At 44.8% G+C, this 25,633-nt stretch overlaps 1 protein-coding gene across 1 annotated transcript in view; it reads right to left on the bottom strand.

The window, feature by feature from the left end:
• Positions 1 to 4,928: 4,928 nt before the first annotated feature.
• Positions 4,929 to 25,633, bottom strand: part of COL5A2 (collagen type V alpha 2 chain) — a 183,207-nt gene continuing 162,502 nt past the window's right edge. Inside the window, exons 50-54 of the mRNA XM_032802587.2 lie at positions 25,110 to 25,217; positions 14,611 to 14,902; positions 13,318 to 13,505; positions 8,682 to 8,921; positions 4,929 to 6,995 (exon numbers count right to left, since the gene is read on the bottom strand). Coding sequence (XP_032658478.1) covers positions 6,849 to 6,995; positions 8,682 to 8,921; positions 13,318 to 13,505; positions 14,611 to 14,902; positions 25,110 to 25,217 — 975 coding nt within the window. The 3' untranslated portion in view covers positions 4,929 to 6,848. The remainder of the gene's footprint in view (positions 6,996 to 8,681; positions 8,922 to 13,317; positions 13,506 to 14,610; positions 14,903 to 25,109; positions 25,218 to 25,633) is intronic.

Raw genomic sequence — 25,633 nt, 5'->3', positions numbered from 1 at the left:
ACCCAGACTCCCTGCTAAATCCCAAATCCCCCCTTCCCTACCCAGACCCCTCCTGCTCAGCCCCAACAACCTTAACCCCCCCCCGCAGAGTCCCATTGCCCCTTGACCTGGAAACACACACACACGCACACACACACACACACACAAGCCCCCATGCATCCAGATCCACCAATGAACCACCCACACCCAGAGTTCCTCAACTCTCTTGCCCAACACCTGGATTTCCCCACATTAAGCCCCTCTACACTTGGCTCTTGCTGGGCTAAGCCTGCCTGCCTACACCTGGTATGGAGAGGCAGGGCCCCCATAGTGTTTCTGGGGCAGGCCTGGCAAGTACATTGGGTCAGGTGCAGCCTCACCACCCAATCCCTGTCCCCACGGGAGGAGAGCTGCAGGGTGAGCTCCCACCTCCATGAACCCAGTAGCCTATGATCTCACTGCCATGCTGGAGCCTCCATATTTATTTACTGACAAATAAAATTGGCAGCATTTTAAAATATTGTGCTCGGACTTTTTAATTTTGTTGGCACAGACTTCCCTCAGGAGAAGCAACTGAACAAAAACCATGGAACTGGTAACTGCACATGAGTAGTCACACCAATCTGATCAGCAAATGTTACCCACTTTTGGCATCATGTTTCTTAACCGAATAAAACGCTCTGGCACAGCTAGTTAAACAACTCAATGACCTGGCACAAGCTAAAGTCATTCCCCATTAGGGCGCAATCCTGCATGGTACAAAGCACGCCTAAGTACCAGAGGACATTAACTGACACAGTACATGACTGGGATCATAGGCACTAAATATGTACACTACCTGGATGCGTGCAGTAACACTGAGCCATAGCTTTCTAGCTGCTACTTCCCAATCCACTCCCATATCTACCTGTCCAAGTTTGTGCCTCAACGCTGACTCAGAGGGGGTAGATTGGCTCATAAAATGAAGGGTTGGGAGGGTCCATGAAAGGTAGTGCAGCCATGCTGAGGCAGGACTATGTAAACATGCACAGACAGCGCGATTGTCATGCAGCTCCTAGGACCCCACACTCATACAGCTTTTTGTTTGTTTTGCCTTAGCTGTGTCGCTGTATGGCTGCAAGACCTTAGTGTCGCTGACATTGTATGTAACACAGGCACGGTGAATGTCACTGCGCAGTGTCAGCAAGGGACAACTGCACTAGTGTCATTCTGCTGTTTAACAGTGCTAAATACAGCTCAGAATTTGTCCCCCCCCCTCCCCATTTGCTTGGAAACTCCCCCCCCACCCCTTGTCAAGGGTTACTTCTGGGTCTTTCAGTAGTAGCTCAGGCTTTTTGGTCCCAGATCCCAGTCTGGCTCTGGTCTTCTATCAAGAACTCAATTACCTCTTCAAAAGTAAAGAATTGGCTCCTCAATCTGAGACTCTGTGACAGAGGTGGGCAAACTATGGCCCGTGGGACTGTCCTGCCTGGCCCTTGAGCGCCCGTCCGGCAAAGCTAGCCCTCCCCGGCCCCCTCCCCTGCTGCCCCCCACTCCCTCCGGCTCCCCACAGCCTCAGCACTGTGGGCAGTGGGCCTGTGTGCTCTAGCCAGGCAGCGCGGCAGTGTGGCTGGCTCCGGCCAGGTGGTGTGGCCACCAGACCTGATGCTCTGAGCGGCATGATTAGGGGATGTGGTGTGGGGGGGTTAGCTAAAGGGCAGGGGACTCGGGGCAGTCAGAGGACAGGGAACAGGGGCAGTTGGACGAGGTGGAGGTTCTTTGGGGCAGGGGTTGGATAGGTGTGGGAGTCCTGGGTGGAGGGGTCTGTCGAGGGTGTGGGGGTGTGCATGGGGGTCACGGCCATCAGGGGACAGGGAGCCGGGTGGGAGGGGTGAATGGGGGGGGTTCTGAGGGAGACGATTGGGGTGGGACGTGGGAGGGGGCGGATGGTGGGGGGGCAGGCTGTTTGGGGAGGCACAGCCTTCCCACCCAGCTCTCCATACAATTTTTGGAACCCCGATGTGGTCCTCAGGCCGAAAAATTTGCCCACCTCTGCTCTGTGGCTTCACTTTCTTTTTGTACTCCAGCTGAAAGCATCTCTCCCCCTGGGTTTCAATTTCACGTGACGTGCAGTACTCCCTCCTATTTCTGACACACACCCCATTTCATAGTTAGCCTCTTCTGCCTGTCTTCACTGAAAACTAACTCACACCAACCAACTCTTACCAGAAATAAGACTGCCTTGTGACCCGCTTCCTTTTTGTCGGGTCACAATATTCACTGCAGAGAAAGAGTGAAGCACTATTTAAACCTCTGCTCGTTGTCTTCCACATTTCCAGAGCATTTCATCTCTGGTGGGGCTTTTAATTACGTCATTCAGGTTACTTCCTTACTTCTTTTACTCCTGGACGATGGGGATGGGGGGACTCGGGAACACGCAGCACTTAAGATATTTGCAAGGGCTCTGCTTTATGCAGTCTGAATGCTAACCTGGCTATATTGTATAACATGAGCCTCAGCATAACAAAAGAGCCAAAGAGTCTTTGAAATGGACAGTTCCCCACAACCACATTTAAGGGCGGGGCCGGTGGGGGGGAAGAGTAGCCATTCCCTGGGCATCTGCCTCCTCCCCCAGCCAGCTGGCACTCATGTCAGTACTTCAGGATTGAGCAAGTACCACGCAGGGCTTTACGCCATACATCAGGCCTCACTTACTGCCTGGTAATCCCACATGGTGCGGTGTCTACTTGTGACTGTATTCTGGGCACAAACTGTCCCACGCGCCCTTTGCTTTAATGTACAGCCCCCCTACCTGCCTTTCAGTCACTGTGCCCCTTTCCCTGGCAGGCCCCGGGTGGGCTGAAAACCAAACACAGCCACCCTGCCCACTCTGCTGCAGCTAGACCCCCGCGCACTTTCCCCAGCAGAGCCCACCAGGCGCCGCTCCTCACAGGCAGCACCTGGAGACCAGGCTGCAATCACCCCTTAACAAGCTGTGCTGCAGGGTAGGGGAGGGGCACTGAGCTCACACTGATACAGGCCCTGTCTGTGCAGGAGAGAAAAGTTCCAGCAAACTCAGTGTCAGGGTGGAAAGCAAAAGAGAAAGGGTTAAAACCCTGGTTTTTATTTAACGTGGTTTGCTCATTAAAAATTCAAATAGCTGCCTTATGTGGGCGGGGGGCAGGTGAGGAGGGCTTGCTTTTAGCTTTTGAGGGATTTGGTATCTCGGCAAAATTTACTCTTGAGTAGGCTGGGAGGGTTCTCCTGGCTATGGGAATGCCTATGCTCTCGGTTGAGCACCCCACAGCGGAGTTATGGCCTCAGGCAGGGTTTGAGGCCATGCATGCCTGTGTGACGCTCAGCCCCTGCCTGGGTAGACTGCAAGAATTGGAAACTTGTGGCTGCAAAGCACAGCTCACCCTCTCAGAGCCCCAGGTCCTGGCAGAGAGCGAGATCATTGGTTTGTGTTCACAAGTCATAGCGTGTCTTCCCAAGCTCCCTACCCTGGCAGAGTGCAAGGGTTACTTGGGTGGACTCTGATTCTACAGTTGGAGCCAAACCCTTGTACTTGTGCAGAGCCCCATGCCTAGTGGGGAGAAGGGAGGCATAGGGTGGGCCTATACATATTATCAGTCTTATATTTATATATGTTTAATTGTGTATATATCTTCCCAGATCTAAAACTACATTGAACTGATGTTAAGGGTGAGCGTGCATGTCAGTAACATAAGGATAAAAGCATTACAGGATTGCTGTAACTAACCCAAGAACAAGCATTAGAAACCCAGAAAATGCAGGTTAGCTTAAATTTAAAAAATAATCCAAACATGGGAATGTATAGAAATGCAAGTTACAGTAGCCAAATGACCACTACTCCCCACCCCTGTAGTGATACCATGCAATAGGCATACACTTATGATCAGTGCATAATAGTATTTGAAGTTCCAGATTAGATTAAACTGATTTCTGAAGACACACGAGAGTTTTTCATTTGTCTGTTCCTCACATCACTACTACGGGATGGAGGTATCTAAAGTGTGCATTGCCCTTTAACATTTTACCATCACCTCTCACTAAGGGCAATCTGGCTTCACTCCCATTGGGATCAATAGGTGGTAGTAGGTGGGCATTTGGAAAACAAGAGACAAGGTGCGTGAGGTAATATTTTTTATTGGACCAACTTCTAATAAAATTTGGACAAGCTTTAGAGCCACACAGAGCTCTTCTTCAGGTCTGGGAAAGGTACTTCCAGCGTCATAGGAAAATGCAAGGTGACACAGATTGTCTAGCATTAGTAGTTAGCACATATTGTAAGAGACCATTCAAGGTGGAATGGCTAACTACTTCTTGTTATGACACTGGGAGTCATAATGCACCCTATATACCTAAAATCCATCTAATCTAAAGCAGAAGTATACTATTTCTGGCCCAGCGGATGCAGGTCAGAGACTAAAAGTATTTTAAATCTTGAAACAGAGTAAAAGATTCGTCCTTAGTTTACTTTCTCCTTATTTTATGCCTTTGAATAAACCCCAGGACACCACCATATGACAAACTACCACCAGTTAGCAATATCTAAATTTGTGATAAAGCATTATGTACTAACCACTGTTCACGAAAGTCATTCAGCCACAAATAGACTGACCATCAGCTCTGAAGGGGCCTATCCTGTAGACTTTAACCAGATTTTAATAAGAGTTTTGCCCTAGTGAAAAGTGCAAAACTGAGCCTTTGTCATGTAGGCAGAATGTGAACCTCTGAACACTCTTGGGACTTCCTGTGTATAAATATTGTATACAAGTGCGCACATACAAACTTAAAATTTACAGTGCTAGAACTATTACAATTTAGGAATGACTGATTATTTGAACATTAATTTTTGATTATCTTGATCATAGCAAATATAACTTTGGAAATGGTCTATAAATTATATTTTATAACATCAGAGATTATTTAAACTGACGTACTGATTTGATCATTACATTTTATTCAGGCATGAATAAAAATTCTGACATCCTGGAGTTCCAAAGAGTATTAGCTGGGCATCTTTACTAGGATAGGAGATAATACTTTGGTGCAATTTAACTTCCACTTTGTGAGATGTGCAACAAAAAAGGATACCACTCAAAATTTCCACTATAATCCAATACATAAAATATTTTAGGTGCACATTTTACAAACATATAAATCATTTAAAACAGCAACAAAAATTATAAAATTCTGTTTTCCCTCAGCAATGAATTGACATAGGATATGTTGGAAGGAATTCTACAAAAAGGAAACCACTGACATAACAAGAAGCATGTATTTAATTAAATGCTTTGCAAAGATACATGAATAAAGCTATGTGCATGGCTTTTCTTTTGGGACAGCCTCAGCTGTTTATTTTTTTATTTAAAGAGACAAACAAAACATCGGAGAGCACAAATGCAATAAAAAAACAGAAAAAAACCCTCGAATTATGTTTGCACCTACATGCTTTAGGTAATAAAACATGTTGGTATTACAAAACATTCCATATAGTATATGACCAGCAGACAAAATGCACTGTAACACTGTTCTTTCAAACACTGGAAATCTAACAGCTTTACTCTTCAAAACTATGTTGGTGGAAAGAATCTTTATTTTGTCAGGCTTTTACAGAAGTCATTTTAGCACCATCACTTAAAAAAATTATTTTTGCCCTGCCTATCTCCATACTTGGAATAATAACAGAAGCATATAGCACCTTTTAGTATCTAAAACAAAAACAAGAATATTAAATGCATCCCAGCTTTTAGAGATGAGGTAGCTCATGCTAAGAAATGGTGGATTATTTTTTGCCCTGACAATTCAGGTTCGATAGATCAAAATTACTGGTGATGCATAACTGGTTGTCAACTAAAAAGTCATCTCTGCAACAGTGAGTCTCTGAACCCTTCGTCTGGTACACATGTGAATGACTGATGACACACATAAGCTGACAAAAATCTTATGACATTGTCTATAAAATGTTATATGTAATGGCTTATTAGATTATGCAAGTACTAAAAGAAATCAATTGGGTATTGGGTTTTAGACATATTTAAGGGTACATATTCCTCCAGGTGAAAGTCTCATTAATAGCACAGAGTTATGTACGTACATTGTCAGGAGGGAGAAGGACAGACCCTTAAAATTCAATGTAGACCTACTTAAAGATTTACCCCTGAATTTTCCTATTCCATAAAGGTTTATGATGCTGAAGGGATTTCTTCTAGGTCTCATAAAATATAAGGCCATCCACTGCTGTGTAGACTTTTACATTTACATAGAACAGTTAAGCATTTCACTAAGGACAATGCCAAGTAAGATGACCTCACTTAAAAAGCGTTATTCGATTAATGAAATTGGTTTTTTTGTGACTGGCCAGGGAAAGAAAAACATTGGTTTCATTTAAACATACTGGGGGAAAAGCGTGTTTGGTTGCAAATATTATAAACCAGAATTCACAAAAGTGCTCTACTTTTCTGCTATTCAATCTGCATCCAAGCAAAAGAAGTATTCCTTTGAGTTTTACAAAGCTCCACTTTTAAACTATCTGTATAGAATACCTATAAATTTTGAATTACACTCAAAGAAGGTGAGCAAAAAAGCCTTACAATTATCATTCAGATTTTTTAAAAGGGTAATCATTGGTCCTTTTTAAATTGTACTGCTTCACTGAAAAGTTGGTTGAAATCATTTAAAATTGAAGGTTTGTAAGTAAAATAAATATTCTGAAGGAGGCCAGGCATTTAAAAAGAACTGTATGTACAATGCTGATGCAATATCAGCCATTACTTCAAGAGTCTCAGGATTAACTTCCATCAGTCCAAGTTCTTGTGTTTAGTTGGTGGTGGTGGTAGCGTGTTAATATTTTCCTCTTTCTTCTACACAAAACAAACCGGCCCAATCTCAATGCCAAATTCCTGGTCTGTATTACCAATGTCCACTGGGGCAATATCTATGATAGGTAAGCGTGCCACATTCTGTGTTCTGTATTCAAAGACAGTCTTGCCAACGTTCCCATTACGTTTCTGAAAAACAAGTGAGGGAAATGTTATGCCATAGGTCAAGCTTATTTGAAAAGTGTCCTGAGTGCCAGCAGAAGCCAACAATACTATTAGAGACAGTCCAGATGGACCCTACTGTACCTCTACTGCACTGCACATTGCTTAATGAAGCTATTTCATTAAAAAAATGCTTGCCCATTTGAGTCATCAGCTTCAGTCTTGAATCTTAAATAGCAATATTGCTGCCATAAAATTCAATTAATTTTGAAAGTAAAACAAATTTCTTTTTGATGTATTAATACTGTAGTGCTACATACAATAAACACTGTGCAGAAACAAGCGGAAAGGAAAGTTGGAGATGGTGGGGGCATTTTCTCATTCATTCCAAAATAGAAACTCATTTTACATTACAAAAAATTATACAGAATTCCAGGATTTGGGCACATAGGCTGAAAATGATATGGTGCAGGGGGAAATTTAGAGCAGCACAAATATGGTTCTAAGGAAACGAAGGAAGAAGAGCAGAAAAATAAGGACAATGGAGTTCAAAAATGCAAACTTTAACTAACACAGAAAACTGATAGGTAAGGTGCCATAGGAAGAAAATCTAAGGGAAAAAAGGTGTTCAGGAGAGCTGGAGACAAGATTAAAGGCACAACTGTAAACTAAGCTAATGAGAAGAAAAGATGGAAAGACTAGTAAGAGGCTAATACAGCTCCATCTGAAAACCAAACAGAAATCCTATGAAAAATGGAAACATGGACAAACTGCTAAGGAGCACAAAAAAAAAAAGCACAAGCACCTAAGGACAAAATCCAAAAGGCTGAGTCACATAATGACTTATACCTATCAAGGGACATAAAAGGTCATAAGACAAGGTTCTTTAAACACATTGGGAGGAAGAGAAAGACAAAGGAAAGTGTAGGTCTGCTATTTAGTGGGAAAGGAGAGCTAATAATTAATGACATCTAAAGACTGAGGTGTTTAATGTCTATTTTGCTTCAGTCTTCATTAAAAAGACCAGATACTCAACACGATGACTATTAACAACAGGGGGAAATGAATGCATACCAAAATAGGGAAAGAATGGGTTAAAGAATATTTAGATAAATTGGCAGGGCCTGATTAAATTCCTCTTAGGGTATTAAGTAACTAGATTAAGCAATATCAGAACCTTCCAGCCCTACATTTCTATGATCTAAGTGCTTTCTTATTTACACTGTAGACTTTCTCTCTAGATGATCCCTTCTTTCCAATTCAATCTAAGTAGAGGTACCAAAGGATTAGCAACTGTACACAGTATCTACGGTCCTACTTACTTGGCACAGAAACATTTGATTTTGGACTTATCTGGATTCTTTGGCTGATCATACACAGTAGTAAACGGGGATGGAGAGTGAACAGAAGGAAGAAGAGACAGAGACCTTGCATAATAATAATAGTAACAAGTAATTAATAATTCCTCTAAATTGTTCAGAGTTCAATTGTGTGTATGCAGCTCTGAAAATCTGGACCAAAATGTCCTTTCCACCTGTAAATCCTATTATTCTGACACCGAGGACGAATTTCTGTAGTATTATTACATTAGAAATGTTCAATTCTGTGGATTTTTCCAACTTGAGAAAGATCTGAAAATCTTAAAGGCCCCCCCAAAAAGTCATTTTTCTCCATAACACTTGATTAAATCAGTTTTGAAAAGTTAGAACTTACAGAGCAGCTGTCCTGAAGGACAGTATATCTAAATCTATTGTTTCCTTCTGCTTTGATCTCAAGGTCATTTGCACCCTTAAGAATTACAGCTTTCTTCAGGTTCTTAGACTGGTCATCCATGTACCCTATACTGTTCTTACAATGGTATGTGATATTCTGGGAGGCTTCCTTTGACAGAAGACGCAGGAAGGTCATTTGAGTGACAGCTGTATTTGGTGACTCACTGTCTCCGTAGACAAACTGCAAAGATACAAGATAGGTTATCTCAGGATACATGAATTCCTATAAAGTTTGTGGATGTTAGTAATATTAAAGGTTTCCAGACACAGCAAGTCCAAAAATCAGAATTCTTTAGTAATTTGCTACAAGTTGGTACCCAGAAACTGAGGCCACTTTGGAAAATTTTGGCCATAACACATAATACCTTTTTAGCTATGGCCCCAATCCTGCAATGAGAACCACATGCACAACCCAATAGATCCCTACCAGAGTTAACAGGATTCCGAATTGGCACAAAGGTCCAACCTGAAGAAACTCAAAGTAAGGTCAATGCCTCTAACATTAAACGTAATAGCTCACTAGAGCACCCAAATATATACAATAAATGTCAACCACAGAAAACATTTTTAAAATGTAACTATTTTATTGTAATTTTAGGATCTTATTTTAAATACATTTTCTTCAGTAATATCAATAGTAACCAAAGAAGTTTGACTTTATTAATCTAACTACAGATTTTATCAGAAAACATTACTTAGACTGGAGCAGGAATAATGCTTATATCTTGCGACCTTTATAGAACATTGTTAGCTCTTTGCACTCTTCTCTGTGAATAATCAAAAATCAGACAACATTTTGATAATATTCTGCATTTTTCCCTTCCTATATATTTTTCATTTTATTCATATAGTTTGAGTGACTGCAGTGTAGAAAGCGTAATTTAATATTGGCTGGAAAATGTATACTTTCCACAAACCAGATAGTATACAGAGAATGAGGAAAATCTTCTCTCTCTGCAATGTCTTCTTATAACATATGCTAGCTATAATCAGTCAAGTCTGGGAATTTCTTTTCAACTACCAGTCTCTGGAGTTTGCAAGTGAATATTATGAAGTTATACTGGGTACCTGTCAGACCTGACCATGTTGTCAGAATATTAAATATTCTTTTACATTTGTTCTTGGTGGTGAAATCTACCTCCCCTCCAGCATCAGATCATGGATTAAATATTCTCAAATCTGTAAAATGCTAAACACCTACTGTAAGATGCTAGCACCCACAGCAACTACTGCCCTTAACACCTCTCACAGAAATCCTTCACCATGATCTTCAGTGGCTCAGGGGGTGAGAGTTCTGAAGCTCACTCTGGAAGCCTGGTATTGTGCATGGAGATGTTATGTGAACATAATTAAGGCTAAGTTTTTGTCAGCGATATTTTTAGCAAAAGATACCGACAGGTCACAGGAAATAATGAAAAATTCATGGAAGCCTGTGACCTGTCTGTGACTTTTACTAAAATTATCCATGACAGAATGTAAAAGCAGCAGAGAATCCTGTGGCACCTTATAGACTAACAGACGTTTTGGAGCGTGAGCTTTCGTGGGTGAATACCCACTTCGTCAGACGCAGGTAGTGGAAATTTCCAGGGGTAGGTATATATATGCTACGCAAGCAAGCTAGAGATAACGGAGGTCAGTTCAATCAGGGATGATGGGGCCTGTTCTAGCAGTAGAGGTGTGAAAACCAAGGGTACAACTGAGTACAACCGCATCTGCTCAACCCCTCAGACAGAGACCAACACCTACAAATCTCCACCAGGCATTCTCAAAACTACAATACCCGCACGAGGAAATTAGGAAACAGATCAACAGAGCCAGACGTGTACCCAGAAGCCTCCTACTGCCAAGACAAATCAAGAAGAACCACAGGACTCCACTGGCCCTCACATACAGCCCCCAGCTAAAAACCCCTCCAACGCATCATCAGGGATCTACAACCATCCTGGACAATGATTCCCAAACTTTCACAGGTCTTGGGTGGCAGGCCAATCCTTGCCCACAGACAACCTGCAACCTGAAACGTATTCTCACCAGCAACTGCACACATTACCATAGTCTATAATCACTCAGGAACCAATCCATGCAACAAACCTCGATGCCAACTCTGCCCACATATCTACACCAGCGACACCATCACAGGACCTAACCAGATCAGCCATACCATCACTGGTTCATCACCTGCACGTCCACAATGTCATATATGCCATTCCTATGCCAGCAATGCCCCTCTGCTATGTTAATCGGCCAAACTGGACAGTCACTATGGAAAAGGAGTAAATGGACACAAATCAGATATCAGGAACGCTAAATACAAAAACCTGTAGAAGAGCACTTCAACCTCCCTGGCCACACGGTATAGCAGACCTTAAGGCGGCCTTCCTGCCGCAAAAAACTTCAGGACCAGACTTCAAAGAGAAACTGCTGAGCTTCAGTTCATCTGCAAATTGACACCTCAGCTCTGACTAAACAAAGACTGTGAATGGCTTGCCAACTACCGAACCAGTTTCTCCTCCCTTGGCTTTTCACACCTCTACTGCTAGACAGGGCCTCATTCCTCCCTGTCTGAAACCAACCTGCGTTATCTCTAGCTTGCTTGCTAGCATATATATACCTGCCCCTGGAAATTTCCACTACCTGCGTCTGACGAAGTGGGTATTCACCCACGAAAGCTCACGCTCTAAAACATCTGTTAGTCTATAAGGTGCCACAGGATTCTCTGCTGCTTTTACAGATCCAGACTAACATGGCTACCCCTCTGATACATGACAGAATGGGTAGCCTGGACAGCTGGGGCGGGGAAGCTGGGAGCTACAGGGTCCCCCACCACTGGCAGCTCCAAGCTGCAGGGGTCCCCCCTGCCTCCCACAGTGGCCCGGAGCTCCCTGCTACCCACCATGGCTGGGAGCTGCTGGGGTCCCCCCTGCCACCAGGTTCCCTGCAGCAGGGGTCCTCTTTGCCACCCATGGCAGCCATGAGTAGCAGATCCCCCGTCACCTGTGGTGCGAGGAGCTGTGGGGCTCCCTCTTGCCATCCCCGGTGGCTGGGAGGTGCAAGGGTACCCACCCAGCTCCCTGCCTCCACAGGTGACAGGGGATCCTGCAGCTTCCAGGCAGCGCTGGTTGAAGTCACCAAGGTCTTTAGAAGTCACGGATTCTGTGACTTCCATCACCTTTGTGACTAATTCGCAGCCTTAAACATAATCAATAGGCATTATGTCTGCATAAGGACTTCATGATTAGGCATTCTGATTTCAACATTTTGTTTGTGAAACCATATTTTTGGAAACTAAATTAGGGATACAGAAGAAGTTTTATATTTTTGAAGAGTAAACAATATATTTGAATCAAGTACATAACAAATGTCAGATAGTCTGCCTAATGGTATTATAAAGTTGTTATCGTGGCATGATTTGCTCAAAATAGTAGGCAATATCCGATAACAAAAAGAAAGAATCTGGAGAAGAGCCTTCTCACAGGGCAGATTCAATTAACTCAAAGCAATTTAAATCAATAAGTGAGAAATCTGGATTTAAACAATTGATTTTTCTCATGCTTTCCATTTGTATTTTTTAGTTATTTTCCTAAAGACAAGTTGATTCTCATTGTCAGGTAATCATTAAAACATGTTGATTTGTAACTAAATATAGCCTTCACACTGGAATTGGTGAGGCTTTTTGCTAACTAGGAGAATACATTATATCTGTACACATTTATTTAAGCAAGTATGTAGCTTAACTTACATTTATTCATATTCTTAACTTTTACATTTTTATTATGTTAGAAAATGGTGAATGATACATTTAATTACAAGTTGATTGGTTTTTCACGTGTGATTTATATCAAGCTCTATTTGGATGGAAAGACAAATTCAATTAAAATGTACAAAAACAAAATTTTATTTCATTTTATTAAATAAAACTATCCTAAATGTGCTGCCTATATAAGAAAAAAGTTTATCAAAAAGTTAATCAAAACATGTTTTGTATTTAAAACTAACTGATTTATTAACCAAAGGAAGTATCTATAGTTAGTGAATTAAACTGATTGTTTCTGATCATTATGTCCTAACAAGATTTGAAACTAGTAGATCTCATCTTTTCACACCTAGTTTTTAATTCATATATTGGAAGAGGAAAACAAGTTTTCCTGCATTTTCCACTCCCAATCCTTTTCCTAACTTTGAATGAATTAACCATTGAACTGATATAGTTGAATAAACTTTAATGAAGAAAATATTCTCTCTGCATCTACAGACATGCTACCGTTGTCAAAAGCTGGTTTAGTGCTTCAACAAACTATGGTTCCAGGTGCTTAGTCAGCGACTTCCACCAGTTCATTGGTTTGATTTCCTTTAAAACTTGGCAGCAAATATATACTACTTACCATTATTTTAATAGATTATATGAAGTTTAGGCTTTAACATAGGCTGTAAATTTCAAATTTAATTTTAAAGGGCTTTATTTTTAAAAACAAATCTGTATTTAATTTAAATAAAAATATCTTATTTAAATTTTTAAAAAATCAATGTTTAAAAATTGTACAACTCCTTTTTTATCCCGTTTAAATATATTTAGTTACCTGTGATCCCCTGTTCATATGAAGGCCATACCATACAGGCTTGAGGTCCGGTGATCTCCTAGTCCACCACATTTTGCGTGGTATGCTAGATGGGTTTGCAGAAATACAAGTCTCTCCAGTTTCCATATTGCAGTAGACTTTTAGAGCATCTTCAACACAACCTTGGTTAGGGTCAATCCAATATTCTCCTGCAAAACACAAAAAATGTAATCTCTACTATATTCGTAAAATTCCTGAATTAATTAGGGAGTTATAATTAGGACTCTCTCTAAATATTACAAAACCCAAGCTCAACATTTACCTAATGTCTTTTATTTTGATGCCTCAAAGACTAACCAATTTAGCTTATCAAAAAACAACTTGTGTAACTATATTGGGCATGATGTAACAACCCTCTGCTTGTTTTAATGTACACTCCAGAGATAAGTTCAAGCACAATAGTTGGATCCGTATTTTAAGCACTTTAAAACTGGGGGTAGTTAGACCCGGAATCTTGCTTAAGCCCAATTCTTAATTTGTAATGAAAGAGATCCTGGGGCTCAAGCAATTTTTTTTATACTTTCATAACTGACATAGCGAGCCCAGAGGTGCTGGGGCTATAAAATGTCAAGCCTAGAGGTACCAGGGCTCAGCCCTGGCAAGTCCTGGCATAAATTAAGCACTGCTTAAGCCCACTAAAAAGCCCATTGGCACTATTCTGATGGAACAAAGCAGACAAGCCTGGCACAGGGGGCACAGCTGCAGGAAAAGGGGAAAGGCTGGAGTTGCCCTCTCCCTAGCTGATCCTTGGCTGCCAGACAATTCTTATGGGGTGCTGGGAGCCAGTGTAACTTACAGTAATTCCAACACACTATTCAAAGAACAATGCGGTATACAAAATCATGCTGGGTAAAGCACACCCATGTTATTCTAGCAACTGAATGTATTATGCATCCCAGGGCAGCATTTAGCCTTCAATGCTTAATTATTATTGCCTCAAATATGCAATGTACCAGCTTATCACTGTGCTCATACCTACAGAAGTGGTGTTCCAGTGTGACCACATTTACAGGGGTGGCACTCCAATGAAATATCCAAGTGCCTTATGCAATAAAATACTGAAGAATAAACAACATTTTTGCAAGAGGTTTTTGAGCCCCTTAATTCAAAAGACCAGGTATGAACTACAGCTATTACAACAACAACCTATATCACGCATGTTTTCCCAGGGATCCTAAGAACAGAATGGCAATACACCTGGACAATGCAGTGTATGCAGATATTGCATTATTAAACATTGTATTTTATACACACCGCTTTTCTTGGATGGATGACAGAGCTTTAGATCATCACAAGTGCGTGCTGGGTGTTTCTTGGAGCCATCAGGGCTGCGCATGGTTTCAATCTGGCTACTCAGTGACTTCAGTGTGGCATGGACTCCTGGATCAGTTTTATTGTTGTCATCAGGGGCTGCTTCATCTTCAGTGAATTCTGGCAGTGGATCTGCCATACTCTCATCAAAGTGGCCCATAATGTCACCAATGGCAGCTGTGAGGTGACCTGGGGGGCCTGGGGGACCTGGGGGACCAGGATCACCTGGAGGTCCCTAAAAGTAAAAGTAGTAATAGAGATACACATGATCCTTTGATTAGACAGAGTGGGGTACGAGCCTAGCCAAAATCTCTGCTCCAGTCACCCTCAAACTTAGGGAAAGTTCCAGAGCAATACTTCACAGCTGACTCCTGCCTCTAAGGATAGAGATAAGAGGATAGGCTCACACATCTCAGGGCCTAGATTGTCTCTAACTTTGTCTCTGAGCATTTTGGCCTGAAATTCAGAAAAGCTTTTTAGCATGTACATAGGGATACTGTACTAAATATGGGTCTTTATTGGTGTTAAACAATGAAAAATGCACTCTACATTGGGTCAAACCAAAACCTTGATATAAAGAGCCTTGAGCTTTAGGATCTGAATTTTGTGGCTTCTAATTCTAAATCTGATGGTGTGGTACCACCACACGCACACCGAGATTTGGCTGTAAAACTCCCTTTAATAGTAATTAACCGGAGTCCAATTGTTCCAATTGTCCAACAAGAATCATGCCCACCAATCTAATACATTTTGTGTCTAGGAATTATGGTAAGAAATGTATTTCTTAATATGTTATTGTGAATTTGTAACTGAGGTAAATATTGAGAGAAAGTAAAACTAGAAATGATAGTCTGAGATATCCCACCTTATGGTCTCAACTACATATCTGATCTGTTTTATATTTAAGCTATAATAAAAACTCTACTCAAAATTCTGAACTCTGCATTCAGTTCATGACAGTTCATGAATTCTTGGATATGAGACAGCAGTTCCCAATCTACTGTACCCAGAGGTGAGCTGGAACCGGTTCCCACCGGTTCGCGGGAACCTGTTATTAAATTTAGAAGCTCTTTTAGAACCGGTTATAAAGGGCTTTTAAATTTAACAAAAGCTCCAGAAGCTCCCTGCCCTGTCCCCAGCCCCAGCTCCCCTGGCTCCAGCTCTGCCTCTGTCTCCTCCCCTGAAGGCTCCCCCTCCTGGCTTCCCGCAAATCAGCTGTTAGCGTGGGAAGCCTGGGAGGGCTGAGAAGGAAGCAGTAGCTTCCTCCAGGTGAGCTGGGGCCGGGGGCACGAGGAGGGCTCCAGGCACCGCGTGTCTCCTGGCAGCCCCAGCCCTAACTCCGGGCGGCGGGTGGCGCAGCCCCAGGCTGGCTCCCGGCCTCGACTGTGGGCTGGCCCCTGATTTTGGGCTGGCCAGCAGCTCTGGCACGGCCCCCAGCTCCAGCCCGGCGCCCACGGCTCCCAGCCCCGACTCTAGGCAGCATGGCCCCCATTTCCAGGCAGCGCGGTAAGGGGAGCAGGGAGGTGGTGTTGGATAGAGGGCGAGGGGTGGATTAGGATCGGGACTTGGAGTGGACAAAGAGCAGGGAACAGGGGAATTGAATGGGGGCAAGGGTCCGGGGGGGGGGGTAATCAGAAAGGACCAGGGGTTGGATGGGGTGGTGGGAGGTAGTCAAGGGCAGGGGTTCCAGGGGGAGTTGGGACAGAGAGAAGGGGTGGTTGGATGGGGTAGGGGTCCTGGGGGGACCATCAGGAACAAGAGGAGGGGTTGGATGGGGCAGCACAGGGCAGTTAGGGGACAGGGAAGAGGGGTGGATGGGGCAGGGGTCCTGGCAGTTGCGTGTGAAGGTATGCAAGGGATTGGAGGGGGCAGGAGTTCCAGGTGGTGGGGGGCCCGACCCCCTTGTGGGGTGAGGAGGAGGGAACCAGTTGTTAATATTTTGGCAGCTCATCACTGCCTGTACCATTAAAGATATTTTATCATGTCTCCCCTCTCATTCATCTTTTCTTCAAAGTAAACAACCCTTATCTTTTCAATCTCTCATCATACAAGAATTTCTTTAGCCTTTGATTGCCACTCTTTTCTGAACCCCCTTAATCTATCCTTTTTGAGATGGGGTGCCCAGTACCGTGCACAGAGTTCTAGTGAGGTTGCCCCACTGATTTATAGAAAGGCATTATAAGATTTTTGTTACTATTCAGCATCCCATTCCTTATGCATTTAACGTCTTGTTAGCTTTTTAACCACGGCTGCAATATTGAACAGTTTTCATTTATCAGACTATAATGGCAACCTGGTCCCTTTCTTGATCTGATACAGTTAATCTAGAACCCCATAAGGCGTCTGAGTAGTTTAAATGTTTCTCTTCAATTAACATTGCTTTGCATTTATCAACATTGGATTTCTTTTGCCATCATGTTGTCCATCCACACAGCTTCTTTACGTCTCTCTGAAGTTCCTCACTGCTCTAGTCCTAACTGACCTAGATAACTTTGTATCATTTCCAAATTTTACACCTCTACTCTCCCACTTTCCAGACTATGATAAATATATTGAACAACACAGGATCTTTTATGGAGCCTTGAGGTACCCCACACTGTTAACCTTTGGCCATAATAAAAGTTTACCATTTAATCTTACTCTTTACTTTTCTGTCTCCTAGCCAGTTCTTGATTCCACAACAATAATTTGACTTGAGGATTATTCAGCTTCTTTAGTAGCTTCTTGTGCAAGACCTTGTTAAAGTCTTTGGGAAGTCTTCACACATTATATCAAGCAGTTCTTCTTTATCCACTACTTCATTACTACTCAAAGAATTCTATGAGATTAGTGAGACAAGATTTTCTTTTGCCCAAACCATTCTGGTTAGATCCTATGAGAGTATATTCTTCTGGGTGTATATTATTTCAACCAATTTATCAGGTCGGTAACTCTGGATCACCCTAAAGCTTTTTTTAAAAAATACATATATAACATTTGCTACCCTCCTAAGGGTATGTCTACACTACGGGATAATTCCGATTTTACATAAACCGGTTTTATAAAACAGACTGTATAAAGTCGAGTGCACGCGGCCACACTAAGTACATTAATTTGGTGGTGTGTATCCATGTACCGAGGCTAGCGTTGATTTCTGGAGCGTTGCACTGTGGGTAGCTATCCCGTAGCTATCCCATAGTTCCTGCAGTCTCCCCCGCCCACTGGAATTCTGGGTTGAGATCCCAATGCATAATGGTGCAAAAACAGTGTCGCGGGTGATTCTGGGTAAATATCGTCACTCAATCCTTCCTCCGTGACAGCAACGGCAGACAATCATTCGCGCCTTCCGTCCCCTGCGCCCAGTCACGTAACCATGGAGACTGTTTGTGCCTTGTCATTGTCACCGTATGTGTACGGATGCTGCTGACAGAGGTGGTACTGCGGCTTACACAGCAGCATTCATTTGCCTTTGAAGGTAGCCAGAGATGGTACTTATCCCTGTTGCCCATCTGCCACTGTAAATTGACGATAGATGATGGTTATCAATCTTTTGTACAATTTGCAATTGGGAAAGTGGCGATGATGGTTATCAATCATTTTGTACTGTCTGCTGCTTCATGGGTGCTCTGGCTGCCTCGCTGAATCGGCTAGGGAGCATGGCCACATAAATGGGGAATGACCCCCTTTTCTTCCTGGGTCATTCCCTTCTTATGTTTGGTCTAAAATTGGAGTCAGTCCTGCCCGAATTTGGGGCCAAGTCTTACTAGAAGCCAGAGAGCAGAGCTGCTCTGGCTGGGTCCAGAGCCCTAGGACATCCTGCAGAAATGATGACTGCATGCCATTCTAGGGGTGCCCCTGCAACAAACCCACCCGTTGCGTCCCTTCCTCCCCCACCTCGCCGGGCTACTGTGCCGCGTGTCCCCCATTTGTGTGATGAAGTAATAAGAATGCAGGAATAAAAACACTACGTTTTAGCAAGATAAATGAGGGGGAGGCAGCCTCTAGATGCTATGATAGTCCAGGCAGGACATTTAAAGGGTAGGGGGGAGAGGATCGCACCACTCGCTGCTATGATAGTTCGGGAGTTACAGAATCTTTTCTTTAGACACCAAAGGGGGGGAGCTGATGAGCTCAGGCTCCAGCTGCTATTGATGAGGACGGTTACCCAGCTGATTGTACCGTCTTGCCAGGAATGAAGGGTCATTCCCATTTTTACCCAGTGCCCCTGGCCAACCTCCGAGGCCAGCCAGGAGACTCACGGGCTGGTGACAGTTTCCACCATTTTGTACCTCTGCCATCAGGAGAGGAATGGGAGGGATGCTGGTGTTCATCACGCAGCACCCGGTCTACAGCAGCATGCAGTAGACATACGGTGACATTGAAAAATGGCAAGAAACGATTTTTTCCTTTTCTTTCACGGGGGAGAGGGTAAAATTGACGGGATATACCCTGAACCCACCTCGGACACATGTTTTGTGACCCTTCAGGAGTGGGAGCTCAGCAAGGATATGAAATGCTTTTCGGAGACAGCGGGGACGTGGGTAGCTGGAGTCTCAGTCCCCTCCTTCTCCATGAGCGTTCATCTGATTCTTTGGCTTTCCGTATGCTTGTCATGCAGCACAGTCCCTGCTGGTGGCTCTGTCTATATAGCCTGGGATATTTTTTCAAATGCTCTTGTCATTTCGTCGTGACTGTACGGAGCTCTGCCATAGAAAGATTTTGTCTCCCCATACCACGATCAGATCCTATATCTCCCGTACAGTCCAGCTGGAGCTCTTTTTGGATTTGGACCTAATCGCCACATGCTGATCAGAGCTCCAGGCTGGGCAAACAGGAAATGAAATTCAAAGTTCGTGGGCTTTTCCTGTCTATCGGCCGGTGCATCCGAGTTCAGATTGCTTCCAGAGCGGGGGGTGGTGGGGGGCGGGAATCACTGTGCACTGTGGTGATACCGCCCGGAGGCATGCGCGTCGATTTGCGGGGCCACACGAAACCCTAATCTGACATGGCAATACCGATTGCAGCGCTACTCCTCTCGTCAGGGAGGAGTACAGAAACCAGTTTAAAGAGCCCTTTATATCGATATAAAGGGCCTCATTGTGTGGACGGGTGCAGGGTTAAATCGGTTTAACGCTGCTAAATTCAGTTTAAATGCGTAGTGTAGACCAGGCCTAAGGAACATTTGAAAGAATGAAGACCAAATTCTGCTATTAGTTACACTGATGTAAAACTAGAGTAATTCAGTTCACTTATATTATTCTATATTTAAACCTGCATAACTGAGCAGAACTTGGTCTTTAAATATCTATGCCGGGCAGGATCAATAAGCAAGGATGCACAAAGGTAATTCTCTCGAGTACTTGTAGTATCTGAACTCCAAGCAAGAGGAATTGTTTAGGATGGAAAAAGGGGCTATAACTAGGCATAGCAGACTGAAATTCAAAACAGGAAAAAACAGTTACCTACTTTTCATAAGTGTTGTTGTTTGAGAGGTGTTGCTCATGTCCATTCCATTCTAGGTTTGTGCGCATATGTGCATGGTCATTAGAGACTTTTTCCGTAGCGGTATCCGTAGGGTCGGCTGTGGTGCCCCCTTGAGTGCCATGCTCAGGCTTCACTATATCAGATGTCCCCGGCCCTATGCCCTCTCAGTTCCTTCTTGCCAGCAACTCCAACACAGAGGTAGAATGGCGGGTAATGGAATGGACAGGAGCAACACATCTCGAACAACACCAGTTATGAAAGGTAGGTAACCGTTTTTTCTTCTTCAAGTGCTTGCTCATGTCAATTCCATTCTAAGTGACTCACAAGCAGAGGTGGGCTCAGAGTTCACGGTATCAATGGAGGCGGGCTCAGTGTTCATGGTCTTGCAGCTTGCAGCACTGCTCTGCCAAAGCCAGCATCATCTTGAGCTTGGTGGGTAAGCGCGTAATGAGACGCAAACATGTACACAGACGACCAGATAGTGGCCCTACAGATCGCTTGGCTGCCGATGCCACTTGCGCCCTCCCTTTGAGTTCACCAGCTCATAGCAGTAGGCCATGACCCAGGACGAAATCCTCTGAGCAGACACTGGGCAACCTTTCATCCTGTCTGCCACCACACTGAACAGCTGTGTTGACTTACGGAATGGCTTTGTTCTACCTATGTAGAAGGCCAGTGCCCTTCTGACATCCAGGGTGTGTACCCTACGCTTCTCATCTGATGCATGAGGCTTCAGAAAGAAGATGGGTATGAATATGCCCTGGCCAGTATGAAACTGGGAAATGACCTTGTACAAAAACGCTGGGTGCAATTGCAGCTCGACCTTATCCTTGTAGAAGACCACATAGGGCGACTCCAAAGTAAGTGCCCTGATCTTGGACACCTTGCGGGCCAATGTTATTGAAAACAGGAACAAAACCTTCCAGGAGAGAAGCAGGAAAGAGCAGGAAGCCAGAGGCTCAAAAGGAGGACTCATGAACCTTGACAGCACAAGATTCAGGTCCGGGGGGGGGGAGGGGAAGAGGATCCCAGACGTATGGGTAGAGAAGCTCCAGACCTTTCAATAACCGTGCCATCATGTCATGAGTGAAGATCGATCTGCCTTGGAACGGAAGATAGAAAGCCGAGATAGTGGCCAGTGGACCTTGATCAATGACAGGGACAAAGCTTGGAGTTGAGGTACAGCAGATAATCCAGGATCTCCTGCAATGGGGCCTCCTCAGGCCGAATATGCTGTTCTGAGGCCCAGCATGTGAACCTTTTCCATTTGGCCAGGTAAGTTGCTCTGGTGGAGAGTTTCCTGCTACCCAGCAAAACCTATTGAACACGGCCTGAGCATTTCCGTTCATCTTCCTTCAGCCATGCAGTAGCCAAGCTGTCAAGTGCAGTGCCACCCGATTAGGGTGCAAAAGGCCGCCGTGGTTCTGGCACAGCAGATCTGGCCAGAGGGGCAGCTGCAGCGGGATGGCTACTGAAAGGCTCAGCAATGTGCTAAACCAGTGCTGGGGAGGCCATGCAGGGGCTATTAGGATAAGCTTTGCCCTGTCCTGTTTAATTTTCACTAGGACTCTGTGAGTCAATGGCACTGGTGGGAAGGCATACATCAGAGCTCCCAAGCACGGAACAAGACATACATCTGACAGGGAACCCGTGTCCATCCCCCAGACTGAACAAAATACGTGGCATTTCCTGTTCTGCCTGGATGTGAACAGGTCCACCTGGGGAATCCCCCACTTCTGGACAATTGTACTGACCACCTCTAGATGGCATGACCACTCGCGGCAAGACGAGAAAGTCCTGCTGAGGTGATCCACCAAGATGTCCTTGGTCCTGGGCAGGTGCACAGCTATTAGATGGATGGCATGCTGTACACAGAAGTCCCAAAGGTGGAGCACTTCTTGACAAAGGGTTGAAGACCCAGCACAGCTCTGCCTGTTGATGTAATACATCGCAGTGTTACTGTTCTTCAGAACCTGCCCCACCTTGCCCTTCAGGTGGGGCAAGAACACCTGGGAGGTCAGGTGAACTGCTCTGAGCTCCCTGACATCAATGTCAGGGAGCTCAGAGCAGTTCACCTGAGGGCCAGATCATCCCGCAACCAGTGGTCCTGGGTGCTCAACTCACCCAGGAGGGATCCCCAGCCCACGTCCGAATTATCAGAGACCAGGGTCAGTGGCAGTGATGGAGTCGCGAAGGGGACTCACTCCAACACTGACCTGGGGTCCAGCCACCAATCCAGGGACAACTTGATGTGGTCTGGCACCCTGACTACCTGTCTAGGTCATGCCCGTTTGGGATGTAGACTGATGCCAGCCACGCTTGTAGTGGTTGGAGATGGAGTCCAGCATGGCTGACCACGTATGTACACATAGCCATGTGGCCCAAGAGCCGCAGGCAGGTGTGAGCCATGGTGAGCGGGTGGTTCTTTACACAGGATATCAGGTTCAACAAGGCCTGAAAACATGCTTCTGGAAGGAAGGCTCTGGCTTGCATGGAGTCGAGAATGCCCCAGAGAACTCTATTCACTGGACAGGCATTAAGATGGATTTTTTCTCAATTATTAACAGGCCCAGGGTGCGGCAGGTAGAACACACCAGATTGAGGCTCCTCAGCACTTGCTCCAGAGACCTGCCCTTGATGAGCCAGTCGTCGACATATGAGAAGATCTGGACGCCTCGACATCTCAAGTAAGCAGCCACTGGCCCATACATTTTGTAACACCCTCGGGGCTGATGACAGGCCAAAGGACAGTGCTGAGAACTGAAAATGATGTCCGCCAACTATGAAAGGAAGGAAACGTCTGTAACCTTGGAATATGGAAATATGAAAGTAAGTGTCCTTCAAGTCAAGGGAGGTGTACCAGTCTCCCAGATCCAGGGAGGAGATGATGGAGGCTGGGAGACCATGCAAAGCCTCAACTTTCTGAAAGACTTGTTGAGGAGATGCAGGTCCATAATGCATCTGAGACCCTCTTTTGCTTCGGGATTAAGAAGTAGCGGGAATAGAATCATCTTCCCTTCAAGTCCCCAGGGACCTCCTCCACTGCCCCAGGCGCAGGAGGTTCTTGACCTCTTGGAGAAGGAGTTTCTCATGAGAAGGGTCCCTGAACAGGGACAGGGAAGAGGATAGGGGGAAGGGTGGGGCTGCTGAAAATTGCAGGGTATAGCCCTGAGATACTATGTCCAGCACTAGCGGTTCAAGGTTACCCGCAACAGGGTAGGGATGAAGACAGCCGAGGAAAGAACAAGGTGGATCCAGGGAATTAACTGGGGTGTTGCTCCCAAATACACCTTGAAAATGAGCACTTCTGGCCCCTCGAGATGCTTCGCTGGGCGGGGCTGCGTGGGTCAGCAGGAGGAGGAAGGGCAGCAATGACTAAAGCTTGTGTCTCTAGCCCTTCTCCTTGCAGACCCCTGACAAGCCTGCCAATGCCTTGGCAGCGGGGGTGGCCGGAACTATTTCCATGCAGACTGTGACATATGCATACTCAGTGAGCAAAGGGTGGCCTGAGTGTCCTTTAACCCATGCAGCCTCGCATCTGTCTGCTTCGCAAAGAGTCCATTCCCATCAAATGAGAGGTCCTGGACTGAGGTCTGCATCTCTTGGGACAGGCTGGTGGTCTGAAGCCAGGAGCTGCGCCTCATGATCACCACTGACATGACCACCCTAGCCACTAAGTCCACCTCCAGCCATACCATTTGGAGAGAGCACCTAGCCAGACCCTGACGGAGGGACTCCCTGAACTTATGGAGGGAGTCCCATAAGTTAAAATTGTACCCACCCAAGAAGACCTGGTGGTTCACCAGGCTGGCTGCTGCTGAATAACATTTTGTCCCAGAAAGGTCCAGTCTTTTGGCCTCTTTATTTTTGGGGGTTGAACTAGTGTGTCCCTGCTTGTCCTTCTCATTGGCTGCAGAGACAACCAGCGAGCTCGGAGGTGGGTGGCTGTATACATACTCAAATCCTTTGGAAGGAGTGGCTCCAGAGTGGCAAGGTGGCTCGAACTGGGTCCTTTGCCTGATGCCCCATGGCATTTCTTGCCTGGTGCCGGACAGCCTGCAAATGAATATCCTGCTCTTTCTGAGTCCTGGATTGAAAATTTTTACAAATACGATGTTTGTCCTTCACATGTGATTCCCCCAAGCACTTGAGCTGCTGTGGGAGTTACTTACAGGCTTATACTCCGCATGGGGCTTAAACCCCGAAGAGCGGGGCATGCCCCGCCTGGGGTGAAGTCCCCGCTGGGACTCTAACTTCTAATTCCTAGCTACACTTAGCAACTACTTAACACTAACTACTATAAACAACTATTTACAAGGCCCTAAGAGTCGAAGCCACAAGAGTCGAAACCACTAGCCCTTGCTATGCAAGGAAAAGTGCTCCGAGTAACTACCATGTGCAGTAAGAAGGAACTGAGAGGGTGTAGGGCCAGTGGTGCCTGATATACCGACACGTAAGCATGACACTCACGGCGGCGCCACAACTGGTCCTACGGATACTGTTAAGGCAAAAATCTCCAATGGCCGCACATGTGGGTGCTCACACACCTAGAATGGAATCAACATGAGCAAGCACTCAATTAGAGTCAATATCACAAGAAATTCTCTACGATTTATGAGGGCATAGAACAGGCTCCCCAAGGAAGTGGTGAAAGTCCCATCTCTGGAGTCATTCAGAACTAAACAGGATAGTCACTGGAAAGTGTATTCTAGAGAACTAACTAACTTAACTAACACATCTTCTCTTGCTCTAACTTCAAGAGTAGCTTTTGATGGAAACATCTAACATTATATTTCAGTTCACAAATGTCATGGCTAAAATCCTATCATCTACATTATTTGTGGAGTTATAAGTCGTTAAGAAGCACTGATCTGTCACTAGACATTACTCATAAATCTAAGATCAATTTTATAGAGTGCTCCTATGAGTTTTAACATTACAATACCAGAAGGCAGCTTATCTCCCCAAATTGAACTTACTTCAGGACCTGCTTCTCCTAGACTTCCTCTTACACCAGGAGGTCCCAGTGGCCCATGTGGTCCAGGATTTCCATCTTTGCCTGAAGGACCAACTGGACCTGGAGGGCCCTGAATAAAATCAGAGAATTAAAGATGGGTTTTAATAACAATCACATTAGCCAATCACTAAAATGCCTTTTATAGTAAATGTAAATAATATCTCCTCCTGAAGCAATCTCGTGATTTTTTAAAAGTAATGAATTTAAAACTAGTAACTTGGGTTTTGTCTGAAGTTTAGAAGGTAGCCGATGTTTACCATATTCTGGTACTTCTGAATTTTCCCAGCCTTATGCCATAGAGCCAGGCAGGAGGGCTGAAGAAAACAGCAGAAGGAGTTGCCTGTTGACTTCTAAGATGGATAGCCAGAACCAAGGGCCAGAAATGCCTGAAGGCAGGGGACCAGCTGAGGGGCTTATCTGCTGATGGCTCCATGTTGGAGGGTTGGACGCTGGGGAAGAATGTGAAAGCCTGTGGGAGTGCTCCCC

This window comes from Chelonoidis abingdonii, chromosome 10 (assembly GCF_003597395.2).
Source record: "Chelonoidis abingdonii isolate Lonesome George chromosome 10, CheloAbing_2.0, whole genome shotgun sequence".
In the NCBI taxonomy this organism is placed as follows: Eukaryota; Metazoa; Chordata; order Testudines; family Testudinidae; genus Chelonoidis; species Chelonoidis abingdonii.
The sequence above is the reverse complement of the archived record's forward strand: the minus strand, read 5'-3'. Positions and strand labels throughout refer to the sequence as shown.